Source organism: Notothenia coriiceps, unplaced genomic scaffold, assembly GCF_000735185.1.
Source record: "Notothenia coriiceps isolate Sejong01 unplaced genomic scaffold, NC01 NC01_scaffold00026421, whole genome shotgun sequence".
NCBI lineage: Eukaryota > Metazoa > Chordata > Actinopteri > Perciformes > Nototheniidae > Notothenia > Notothenia coriiceps.
This window is the reverse complement of record NW_011359122.1, coordinates 1,456,394-1,468,463: the sequence shown is the minus strand read 5'-3', so window position 1 is coordinate 1,468,463 and position 12,070 is coordinate 1,456,394. Positions and strand designations below refer to the sequence as shown.

The 12,070-nt window shown below is 40.1% G+C and overlaps 2 protein-coding genes across 2 annotated transcripts; both read right to left on the bottom strand.

The window, feature by feature from the left end:
- Nucleotides 1-62: 62 nt before the first annotated feature.
- Nucleotides 63-3,710, bottom strand: hoxc8a (homeobox C8a). The gene is made up of 2 exons (XM_010784477.1): nucleotides 2,986-3,710; nucleotides 63-1,693 (listed from the first exon to the last, which is right to left on the bottom strand). The coding sequence occupies exons 1-2, from the start codon at nucleotides 3,419-3,421 to the stop codon at nucleotides 1,347-1,349; spliced, it is 783 nt and encodes a 260-aa protein (XP_010782779.1). The 5' UTR covers nucleotides 3,422-3,710; the 3' UTR covers nucleotides 63-1,346.
- Nucleotides 3,711-7,677: 3,967 nt separating this feature from the next.
- On the bottom strand, nucleotides 7,678-9,708 carry hoxc9a (homeobox C9a). The gene is made up of 2 exons (XM_010784478.1): nucleotides 9,045-9,708; nucleotides 7,678-7,995 (listed from the first exon to the last, which is right to left on the bottom strand). Exons 1-2 carry the CDS (start codon nucleotides 9,586-9,588, stop codon nucleotides 7,751-7,753), a joined length of 789 nt encoding a protein of 262 aa, XP_010782780.1. The 5' UTR covers nucleotides 9,589-9,708; the 3' UTR covers nucleotides 7,678-7,750.
- Between the last annotated feature and the right edge of the window lie 2,362 nt (nucleotides 9,709-12,070).

The following is a 12,070-nucleotide window of genomic DNA, read 5'->3' as shown; positions in this document are numbered from 1 at the left end:
GGGGGGGAGGTAATCATGTCAGTAAACGAGACTGTAATATAAATAAAAAACAGAAATGGTAGTGAGCCATCTTGTTTATTTGTGATTTTACATCAACAATGGCGGGGACACACAATTCTGTCTTTCACAGGAGAAACACCAGGAAACGAGCATATTGTTAACATCAATATATAACAAGACGTACATAAAGATTATATTCAGTGCAAAACAACTACGCTATGTCACCAGCACATTAAAATAAAAAAAATCCCTTACTTTAAAATCATTGTAATTGTAGCAGGTTTTATCTTACACAGTTCATGTGCGTTATAGGCAGTTTTAGTTGTTGGGGAAATAGCTTGCAATCAAGTCAGAGCAATGCCACAAGTGAGGAATATAAATTCAGCAAAGGCAAGGCTCTGAGTTTAGGTAGTGCCGTAGTACAATCTCAAAATTGTTTGCTTGGCTTTGAGCTAATTGTCTTTCCCAAGACTCACAAATTGTCTTCAACAAGTGTAATATTGTATATTGGGTAAATGCTACATACATAACTTAATAATATAATGTTGATATAGAACACTTTTAAAATTAAAACCATATGAAATCTCTATATTCAGAAATCTCTATTGCAATTCCCCCAGGTTTAGGTAGCATCAAAGGATTTCAAACGATTGCAATTCCCTGGTAAATCCTAGAAAAAGATGTCTGAGGAGCTAATGGCTATCTTTGTCTAGGCCATTCACATGAAAACGAGTAAAACAGTAACAGTAACAATTATAATAATAAAACTTGTGGTTTCTACACAGGCCGTTAACCGATGCAACTGCTGCGATGATGTTTGAACACTTAATACTAAGTTATAGGCCTACATTTCGCTTACATTTTCGGAAAGGCTACTCTGAAATGACGTTCATGTTCTTTTAAATGTAAGCTATAATCTATTTACAACAAAGGTCGGCGTTGGTCACGTTTTGATATTAATTATCCTAATTGGCTATGCTTTTGACGCAGTTATTCAAAGCAAATTGTAAAAAATAGCGAAGCCATTTTCCATCTTACATGCGATTTAATTTACCCTTTTTTTTGCAAGGGCGACTGTTCTATCAAATAAAGTATGCTAAAGCTTTGAACATTTGAAGCTTCTACAGAAAAATCAGAATGCAACTCATTTTAGAATAATCGCGAGAAGGGATAATTTTGCCTATTTATGACAGCAATATTAAGAGGGATTCCTGTTGCCTCTTGCCAAAATGAAAGGGGTGGTCATAAAGTGGACGCTCTCTGCCTCCTTGTGACTCTTCGTCTGTTTATGGGACCTCTCTTTTTTTCTCTTTTTCAGCCATATAACCATAAAAAGGACCATAAAATCACTCCTTGGTCTCTTCTTTCTCTTCCGCTTCTTTCTCTTCTGCCTCTTCCACTTCACCGTCCTCGTTGCCCTCTTCTTCCGCCTCAGCCTCAGCCTCGGCTTCAGCTTCAGCTTCAGTTTCAGCTTCTCCTCTCTGACCCGGAAACTTGTCTTTGTTGTTCTCTTTTTTCCACTTCATCCTCCTGTTCTGAAACCAAATCTTCACCTGCCGCTCGGTGAGGCTCAGGGCGTGGGACACCTCGATCCTTCTCTTGCGAGTCAGGTAAGGGTTGAAGAGAAACTCCTTCTCCAGTTCAAGAGTTTGGTAACGACTGTAGGTTTGCCTTCCATTCCGTCTTCCTGGGGCTTGAATAAAATAAAGCCAAAAGGTTAGCTGGGCTGACCACGGTCCCCCATAAAAGATATTCAGATGACTTGTAATTAATTCTCTATTTGCTTCCCCTCAGCATAAATTCTAGTCGTTCAGCTTTCACATTCACTCATACAGAGCGGGGGAAGTCCTTATTTAAAGTGTGAGATTGTAAATGTACTACTCAACAAATATAAGTCATATTGTACAAAATGTGTGTAAATATCTCATATTAATGTTATGTTTATACCATTTACAGATCTATCTGCAGGAGCTACGATTTTCACTTTACTAAAGGGGTTAGTGTGTAAGTGATTAAGATGCTGTGTTTATGTAAAATGGCTATCAATTATTAATTAATATACCTGTAAGTTTGGGTCAAAGTGTCCTTAATTGCCATCTGTTTGTTGATGCTAATACAAATAAAATCAATATATTGTATTTTAAATAAGTAATCAAACTACATGTAGGGGCACATAAGATTTTCCTCACAAGGGCCTATACAAGCCTGAGATTTTAAGTCTCACACACAGTGACACACTGAGGGGGGACACGAGAAGAGGGGGGGAAAGTATGCGAAAAGAGGCAGATTAAGCTGCCCTGTAACAACAGATGGGAGCAGGCTGATGATAAATATATCTGTGAGCAGATAAAAACGAAGCTTACACCTGTGTGGAGTTAATGTAGCCTGATAGCCTGAACAGAATGATCCATGAATGGAGGAGGTAATATCTACAAAGCCCTCATGATTATGGCTGTAAATGTCCGGGGCACATTGGGCCTGTGGGTCAAATTACCCCCAAACCCCTAAAACCCGGATTCTGTTTAATCGTGGCATGTTGTGTTTCAGCTAACCCTCCTGTCACTCTGCATGCTGGTGTGTGTGGCAACACCATATTTTAAACTATGACTTATTTATCCTTCCCCTAGTGCGTTTACAGTTTGTGAAATATCTTATGTCAACGATAATTGACTTCAAAGAGCCTGTGTTATGAGCTGTGATCAGCAATTCAGTGTTTAAAGGCACTTTTGAAAGCAAAAATTCAGCCCTGTATGGACATGTGCTGCAGAGTAACAGCAGCCTGCAGTACAGGTTGTATGTGCCCCATCATGTTCCCTGACTTATTTCGTTTTATAGTTAAGAGATACACTGACTGTATACTTAGGCATATTTAGAACACGTGCACACATACTTACAGACACACACACAGACTGACGCTCACACACACACGCGCCCGCGCACACACAGTAACACAGAAAGAATAGGAAATAATTGTATGATTCTGACCGTGGGGTCTCATCCAAGGAAACATAAGAGTGGGAGAGGTGTTTTGATTTAAGTGGCCTTGTCCTTCTCCGGGGTTAGAGCTGCTCGACGATTTACAGTCTGGGTATTGCGCTAGGCTTGCGTCTTGCTGGGTACCATAAAGCGTTTGCCTCGGAAGGGCTTCATATCCATAAAATTTCGTTGCGTCTCCGTGGCAAGCCAAAGCGCACGGGTTCTGCTGGTATCCGGGGTTGGAGATCCCGGTGGTCCCGTGGTGGAAAAAGTCCTGCACATGATGGGACGGGTGCTGAAAGCCCGGTGCGGCTGCTCCGGGTCCGTAAACCAGCGTGTGGCTGCGGGCAACGCTTTGTGGAAACCTGCAGTCGTAGTAAGTTGGCTCCAGTGACTCGCCGCCTTTGTACTTAGAAAAAAGAGGGTTAACAAAATAGGAGCTCATGTTTAGTTAGCATCAAGCAGACGGGCTCTCTCGCAGTAGAATATCTCCTTTAGGATGATGGCAGCCTTTTGTTTAGGGTCCCAACTCGCACAGCGCGCACAGGCAGACAAACCGGAACTAGGAGAAACGCTGCCCCTTTGGACAATCTACGGCAGCTCACTCTCTCTGAGCCGTTCCTCTCATCGGATTTCGCTCGCAGTCGTGAGTGTTTTTTTCAGGTTTGCAGGCTCAAACCCGGCTCATGGCATGTGCTTTAGATGTGCGTTAGCTTGGGTTAAAGCTGGCTTGCTCAAAGCGGCACAGTCACAGCCGCTGCTCTTTTCTTTCTTTTTCCTTTTTTTAGCTTCCCACCGAACCACCCCCACCACAAGCGCCCCCCACNCCCCACCCTCCTCCACCCCCACCCCTTCATCTTCATACGACCGGTCAGACGTGGGCCCTACGTGTATCCACCTTGAGAGGAGCTGCACTAATCATAAGCAACAACCCAATAGGCTTTAAATATGATCAATGATATGTTTATCACAAAAAATGCTTTGTTGTAAGATGATCAATGGAGTTATGGAGTGGTTAAGATATGAAGAGACACATGGTAGAACATTTCACTACAGTCTGACTTGAGCTAGTTGTCTTGTCATAACCATGGAGGCTATGATGTGTTTAAAGCAAGGAAGGTCCCCTCTTTAAAAACGGATAAAGCTGTTATGAGTTGCTGTTTGTCATGTCAGGTCCTAATGATGTTTTACACTAATTTCCAGAAACTAGTTTAGATTGTATGGGCACTAGGGGGTCAACATAGCATTTCATGTTCTTGAAACCCAAAATGTTGCATTAAAAACTACACATATAAAGCAAGATGCAATTCAAGCCATCACACAATAGTAAATAATGTATGAGAATAAAACCAACACATCCTCCTCGTGTAATCGAGTAAAGGCTATAGGGCGACACACTTGCACCATGCGCTGTAAAACACCGACACACGCAAATATAAACACGACCTGTGAATACTAGGTGCCACTTACTGACCCCGTAAAAACCGACGAGGATACGCAGTAAATCTCCCACGTGGAGGAGTTCATAAAATTTTACATCGGATGTTTAGCTACAATGAGCACCCGCACAATTCCCAGCTCAATAGTTGTATGGGCTCTCTCTCCAAATATGCCAGTGTGGTTTTTGTGGGGTTACTGACGTTTTATACACATCATCGTAAAATATGAAGGCGCACTGGGTGAATTTATAGACCTTTCACACTCTATAAATATGCAGATTGCCAATCATTGTTGCATACTTCTTGGGGACTTTGAGCTACACACGTCACAACCAACACATATTAGGATATGCAAAATAAGCAGTTAGATGTGTTTTTGTGTTTAACAAGCAATGCAGAAGGCACTTGAATTGTTGTTATTATTTTTGGTATTATGATATTTATTATTGTACATATTCTTATTATTAAGTATTATTATGTTTAACATGTCAGTGTATTATATAATTGTTGTATTTCATTTTGCTGTTTATGCTATTGTGACTTCTCTAAGTTTTGATTATTTGGTATTGATGTAACTGATGCAATTTTCATTAAAGTCTTTATATATTTAAAAAAAAAATTCTGGCTTTTCATTTAATATGTTATGATGTTATTATGTCAATTATGTATTTATTTTTTCCCCACTAAAAGTATTTTAATGAATTTCATGACCATTAAATCCTTTGTTATTTATCCAAATAAAATACAAAATTGAAAAACAAATAAAGACACAGGATACAAACGCATCATGCCAAATTACTAATACCCCTACTAAATGCAGATATTATTGACTTTTGTCCAAACTAAAACATGTCTGAGAAAATTGTTCCTATTTTAATGGGAACGAAATTCTTACAAGAACGACTACACTTCACATTTCCAGTAACTTATGAATTTAAGGACATTAAAGACGTTTCAAAGTCTAAAAAAGGGAACACAATAAAAATGTAGCTCACAAGACAAAGGAAAATTAAAAAAAATGTGAAATAAGTAGAAAATACAAATCATGTTTATGCAAAAACTCTGTGCGCAACACAACAACCAGCTAGCTGTATTTGGAGTACTGCTTTGTGGCCTATTACACATAATGCGGTGAGGGACCATATCTGTCATTTTGTCATCGATAGGTTACTCTTCATTTTTCAGCCAAGCCAAAGAGCTGTAAAGAAGCCCTTCAACACACAGATCCTGCTCAAAACATGGACCAACAGCGTCATCTAGTGTTCAGATGTGGGCTTAAACCTGAATGAATCCACCAATCAGAAACTACTGCGATGTGGACCTAAAGGGTCTCCCCATGTATCCAAACCTTGTATATATCTCGTTGTTTTCCTTAAATATGGTAGAGTTAAAGAAGCAGTTAACCCGATCTGTAACCAAGTGCCTTCAGTCTGTTTTACAGCAGTATTGAATTCGTTGTTTTTTGTTTTTTGTTCGTATCATGGCTGCTCTTCTATAAGAGAGATAGCAGTGCTCTGCAGCACTCATATTTATGCACAATAACTATCGACGTTTCCTCATCTAATTGTAGGCTAATAGACCACTCATGTGATGAAGTGCGGGGGGGTTGAGGCAGGCCCATCAGGCAAAAGTCCCCTGAACGGTGCGCATGACTCTCCTTTGAAGGAGTCCACCACCAACGTCCATTAAAACCATAAAGTAATTTAGCCCAGACGTCTAGCCAGTTAGTCGAGTTTGCTTTGTTCGTCTGCATTTGAGACTAACAGCCGAGCTCCAACAGGGGCTGTAAAACTGGCATTTTTGTCCGAGCAGAGCGGAAATGCACTGGATTAGGCTTTGAAATTACAGCATCCTGTCCGTATTGTTTGCCACCACAAAAAGGCAATTTAGGACTATCCCAGGAAACAAATGGGAGACTTGGGAAATTGTCTCTCACTTCGACACTCAAATGTTCAAATTTAGACCCAGATTTTGAGACCGCCATGTGGGCCTGGCGAAAGGATACAACTATAAATCTAAAAATATTATCGAGAAGGTTATTTATGAAGAAATATACTTATTATATACCAACGCGTTCTCTGAAATGGGACTAACGCACAAACAGCTTTAAACACAAAGGCATATATGGAATGGAGCAATAAAACAAATCGTATGCCTGATGCAATTGTGTTATTCTCTTTGGCTAACAGAAGGTGTTGTGTACGATTGAAGTAAACTATAGTTGTTATGGCTGCAGATTAATTGTGTCTGAAAAACTTACACAAAACAGCAGAAATTAACTTTTAACTCGTTTTCCCATTAAAAGACCAAACACGGCTATTTGTGCCTTTATTTCGTAGTGAGTGCACTTTTACCTAAATGTATGTTCAACTTTAAATGTACGTGGCCGGGGATTACATAAGGATAATTAAGCCCCAGTTTAAAGCTAAATTAAGACAGTGTAGCCTTTCTAAAGCCTCGCTGACTACATATATGTTAGACCTCGCCATTATTTTCGGTGGCAGATCTCTTAGCTGTATTTGGAGCAATGATCGTCGGGCAAAACATGTTAGATGAATAATTGCGATGCCATACTTATTTATCATACTCTCTGTTTGCAATATCTTGCTTAACCAAATAGTGATTTGGTAATTAGATTTTCTGCGGTTTTTTAATCAGGAAAACATTTAAACTGATATTGAATGAGATTCGGTTTGTTCTTAAAAAGGCCCTTTATCTAGGCCTAACCAAAATGCGTTTACATGCACGATATCATTAAGTCACAATGAACACAGCATACAACAATTTAGTGATTAAGTTTATATTTGCAGAGGTCTGTATCTACACTCTATAGTTAAACTCATTAGCTACAATAAAAAAAAGAGATGCACAAATACAACAACTATCACAAAATACAAGACAAACAAGTCCGGTCCAGATGCTCTGTGTCTGTACAAAATACTACACCTGCACAACAAAGTACAAAGGAAATAAACATGAGAGAAAAACATTTACATCATAAATTATGGATTTGTGAAATTCAAAAGAATTCAAGTATTCTCTTTCTTCAGACAGTTGTAACGTGTCTAAACTGCACTAATTTCTCTTACAAAAAACACAAAGGTATTTCGAAGTGAAAGCAGAATGTAATTATCTCTTCAGAAGTTTTTTTTTTAGTTTTTCTTATACGGTGGACTGGAAAATAACATAATCAGCATCAAACAGTTTCGAAGATTAAGGTTAATAAAACAATCCAACCAAGTGATAAATATGAAGAGATTGAAGGTTGATTTGGTAAATCTGTGCTGTCCATGTGACTAGTGGTTATTATTGTTGTTTTGTGATTGCAGTCCACATTATTGTTCTTTTCTGTCGTTCCTTTCTTTGTTCATTTTCTTCATCTTCATTCGCCGGTTCTGAAACCAGATTTTGACCTGCCTTTCGGTCAGATTCAGGACCCTAGCGACCTCAAAACGGCGGTCTCTAGTAAGGTACATATTGAACAAAAACTCCTTTTCCAGTTCGAGAGTCTGGTACTTTGTGTAGGGGCATCGCTTCTTCCTCGTGGAGCGTGCGTGTATCCAATTTGCCACAGGGTTATCTGCAATTAAAACCATAATATAATATTAATAATAACAAAGACAGAACAACAACGTGGGACATTTAAAAACACGTAAGCAATGACTAATGAACACCACTTTATGCTGAGCATTTGAAAAATGTGCCTCTGCATTTACAGCATTCATGTGGGCTAATTCCAATGTGCAATCATTACAAATCATGTCAAATCAAACATAGCTTTGATATTTACCATTGTAGCTTAGCTGATAGTAAACATTTTAAGGAAGTATTCTAGCTTCAGACTATCCAACCTTACACTGATTTGCTTCCTTGTCCCCTTGACTTGTGAGTAACACCGTCGTAAAATACTCAATGCGCTTATTCACTTTATTGGCCCATAAAATGGCCCGTGGTTCAAGCCTTTACAGCAGGTCCGTGGTGAAAGTCCTCCAATATGTCCCTACATTCCTCAAGTTGGCTGGAAGAGTCATGTGAATCAGTTTTGGACCCAGAAAGAATATGCAACTATATGTAGTCGAGCATCTTATTATCATTATTATGTGGGGGAATAATGCACATCATTACTGGGGATAAAATAGAGCCTAACAGTGTCTTTCACTAGAAGACGGGCCTACATTAATATAAGGACTGAAAGTCATTTTGCATGTGCCTTGTGAAATGGCACTGGGTCAAAATATGGTCGTAAAGCTGCATCATAAAGCATTTACTGATGAATATTATTTCATATGTCGGTGTATGTCGCTCGCTTAAAAATAACACCTTGTATGTTTTTAACATCATGCAATAGCCTTCCAAATTCAACGTCTTCCTGTAGATTTGAGTCCATGTTTACAACCCCGTCTGGTTTTATAGCCCCAATATTAGCCTAGTAGCGTTTGTCTTTTATAGTTCCTAAAGCTTTCCCCCTAGCAGAGGTTACTCTGGGCTGAGCTGAAAAGGGGGGATGAAACAGATTATAATTTTACTTTATGCATGCCGTTAAAATGCCTCACGTCAAGAGCAGATTGACAGATTTTCATACCAAAACTCCCACCCGGTTGTAAAAGACTGTATGGAGCTTGAACTTACTCGGATCTAGCTCCGGCTTCTCTTCTTTATGTTTCCCTGAAGCCAGGAGCTCCGACTCGGGAGAAGGGATACTCTGCAGCGCCTTGTCTCGCATGTCAGTGGATGAGCAGTACAGATAATCCGTGTAGGTACGCCCGCTGGAGCCAAGACACTCCGCGGCTCTGTGCTCCTGAAAGGCGTCGGGCTTCAGCCCAAAGTGCCTGCTGTTCCCCGGATAGGCATGGAAAGGCACGGCGCCTGATATCGGCTCCAGCCATGACCGCATATACCTCGAGTCTGTGCTTAAGTGAGGCTGGTGACTGTATGGATGGTAAACCACTGAGGACTGGGAGTGTACAGGGGTCCATGAGGTGGAGAAGACGGGAGGCTTGGGTGCGAAGCTGCAGGAAGGATAGTCGGCACACTCCGGTACTAGGGACGTCGTGCGAGAGCCGGCTGGGTGAGAACCGGGAGCCGAAAACCGAGCTGCAGCAAGGACATCCTCGTTTTCATGGTTGATCAAGGAGTCCACATAATAATTACTTATGGGACCCGTGGTCGACATGTCGAAGCTTCCCCGACTCTTTTACATGCATCCGATTATTATATGGAGTGTATGTGTACTTTTTTATCTAGCCATAGAACAATCAAGGCAGGTAATTATTTCTCAACGCTTGCCTGGCTGCGATTGGCTGCCTCACCGACACGTGATTATATTTACCCCCACAAAAATTGTACAGTGGATCAATGCGCCACTTATCCTCGGATCCAATGCACATAAATCGGATTAAAGAATGTGCTCTTTTGCTCTCTCACGGACGTATTAGAGGTAACTTTAACAACCATGCTTCTTTATAAGGAAATGTTCCTCTGTAGAGCTAATAGTGGATCTTTATCCAGTCGCAGCACAGACCTGCGCACATTACGTCTAAACCCGAGCAAGGCACTATTTGATGATGTAATCAATCTCTGTCTAGCGAAATCCGTAGCCCCGTGTTATTCCAATGGATAGTATTACAACATTAAAGTGTTTATTGAATCGTTTGCGCCTTTTATCTTTATCAAAGCAGCACATTTGATACAGTGAAGGGTTTATAACTTCCGGTGGAACGCTGTTTACTTCTTAATAGTGAGAGAAGGCTTCACAGTAGCTACATATAGACTCGACAGACGGGAGTGGTAATCATAATACGGGATGCAGGGTAACCAACAATTAAGTTTGCACCGTTTTAACGAGGACGCAACAAACCAACCATGTTCTAAATGGGATCTGCGGAGATAGGAGAGGAGGGGATTTGGATTCTTGACAAGCAGCCCACTACAGCGGGTTATATTCGGCTAGTGACCGTCCATGTTTTTATGCCCATCAATAAATTTTAACGAGGACCATTTGATTGTTCATAAACGTGTCGTTAATAAGGTTGCTTCCGAGTTCCTCGCTTAACATAAAACCACCACCACGTTATGCATGTGAAAAAATTCTTATGAAACAGAGGCCGAAGACAGAAAACAGAAGACTGCAGAGAGCAGAGGAGGTAAAAAGGTTCGTTAAAGGGCTAACTATTAATGCTTTCATAACAGGGATATTGTTATTGTTGTATCTAATGGCAGGAATTTACTGTTTTCCCCTGCGATAGTGTAGCTTGTCAGTCAGTCTGTGACACATCCCTGAACTATTGGGTTGCAGCGGCAAGGCAACAAAAGACCAATATAATTGATACTAATGTCTCAGGTGATACAAATCAGACTAATTGTGGTTTAATGCACATTTGAATTAAGGATGAGGTCCAAAACAAAATAGTTCATGCATTATAAATACAAAAAGATGATATTTGTGTGACGTGGTGACTTTGGTGCAGAGTGAATTTGCACATTTGAAGAAACTGTGATGCTGACGTTCTTACGGATCTTAACGTGTATGTGTGTTTTAGGCTATTTGTTATGTGTGATGTATGATGTGCGTAATTGCCATTAGATTACGATGTGTTTTTATTTAACTATGGATTAGTAGTAGTAAAAAACGGAATTGAATTATTATAAACTTTAAGAAGAGGGAGCTAAATATGAATGTGGAGACCTCCAAAAGTGAAATCAGTAGCTGCCTAACAAACTACAATTCGCTACGTTCACATTAACTGAAACTGAGTGCACTGAGTTCCATAAATAAGAAATGACAGTTAAGTCAGGGACCTAATTTCAAAATAAACCCTAATTTACGAGTGATAATTACTTGCTCTGTAGGAAAATAAAAACTGTAAAGTCATAGGATTTGAAAACAAATCTCCCCTTTGTCATCGCCAAGCTACAAGGGTCACATGACATTACAACTTAGTGCAGACTAAATTGAACTTCAGTTAAAATTCGTACTTACACATGGAAATTATCATAATACTTAATATTTCGACTCCATTATGCTTAATGTTATCAGTATAGGTGTTAGGATGTGCGATGTTTGTCATGGCTGCTGAGTTCAGATTCAACCATGAAATGTAAAACGCCAGACGCCAGACCTTAACCCGGTTAACACCAAACGGCGTCCTGGTGAGCGTTGATGAATGCGCAAGTCTGCGGCTAGTCCAACATTTCCCCAAATGTTAACAGAAAAACAGCCGTTCAGTAGTTTAAGCAAATCTTAAAATAGATTTTTAAAGTGTTGTGTTTAATGCATTTTGAAGGGCGCAAGTCCATTTATTCTGCAGCTGCCATAAAAAAGGAACAAAAATGTGCATGGTGGCCATTTATTACTATAACATATGGTCATATAAAAACGTTATAGCTCGTATCTATGTCCAAAGTAATCCACTTAATAATCCTTTGTGTGTCTCTGGTGTGTGTGTGTGTGTGTGTGTGTGTGTGTGTGTGTGTGTGTGTGTGTGTGTGTGTGTGTGTGTGTGTGTGTGTGTGTGTGTGTGTGTGTGTGTGTGTGTGTGTGTGTGTGTGTGTGTGTGTGTGTGTGTGTGTGTGTGTGTGAGTGTGTGTGTAGTGTAGTGTGTGTGTAGAGTAGTAGGAGTACGTAGGTAGTAGTACGTAGTAACGTACGTACGTAA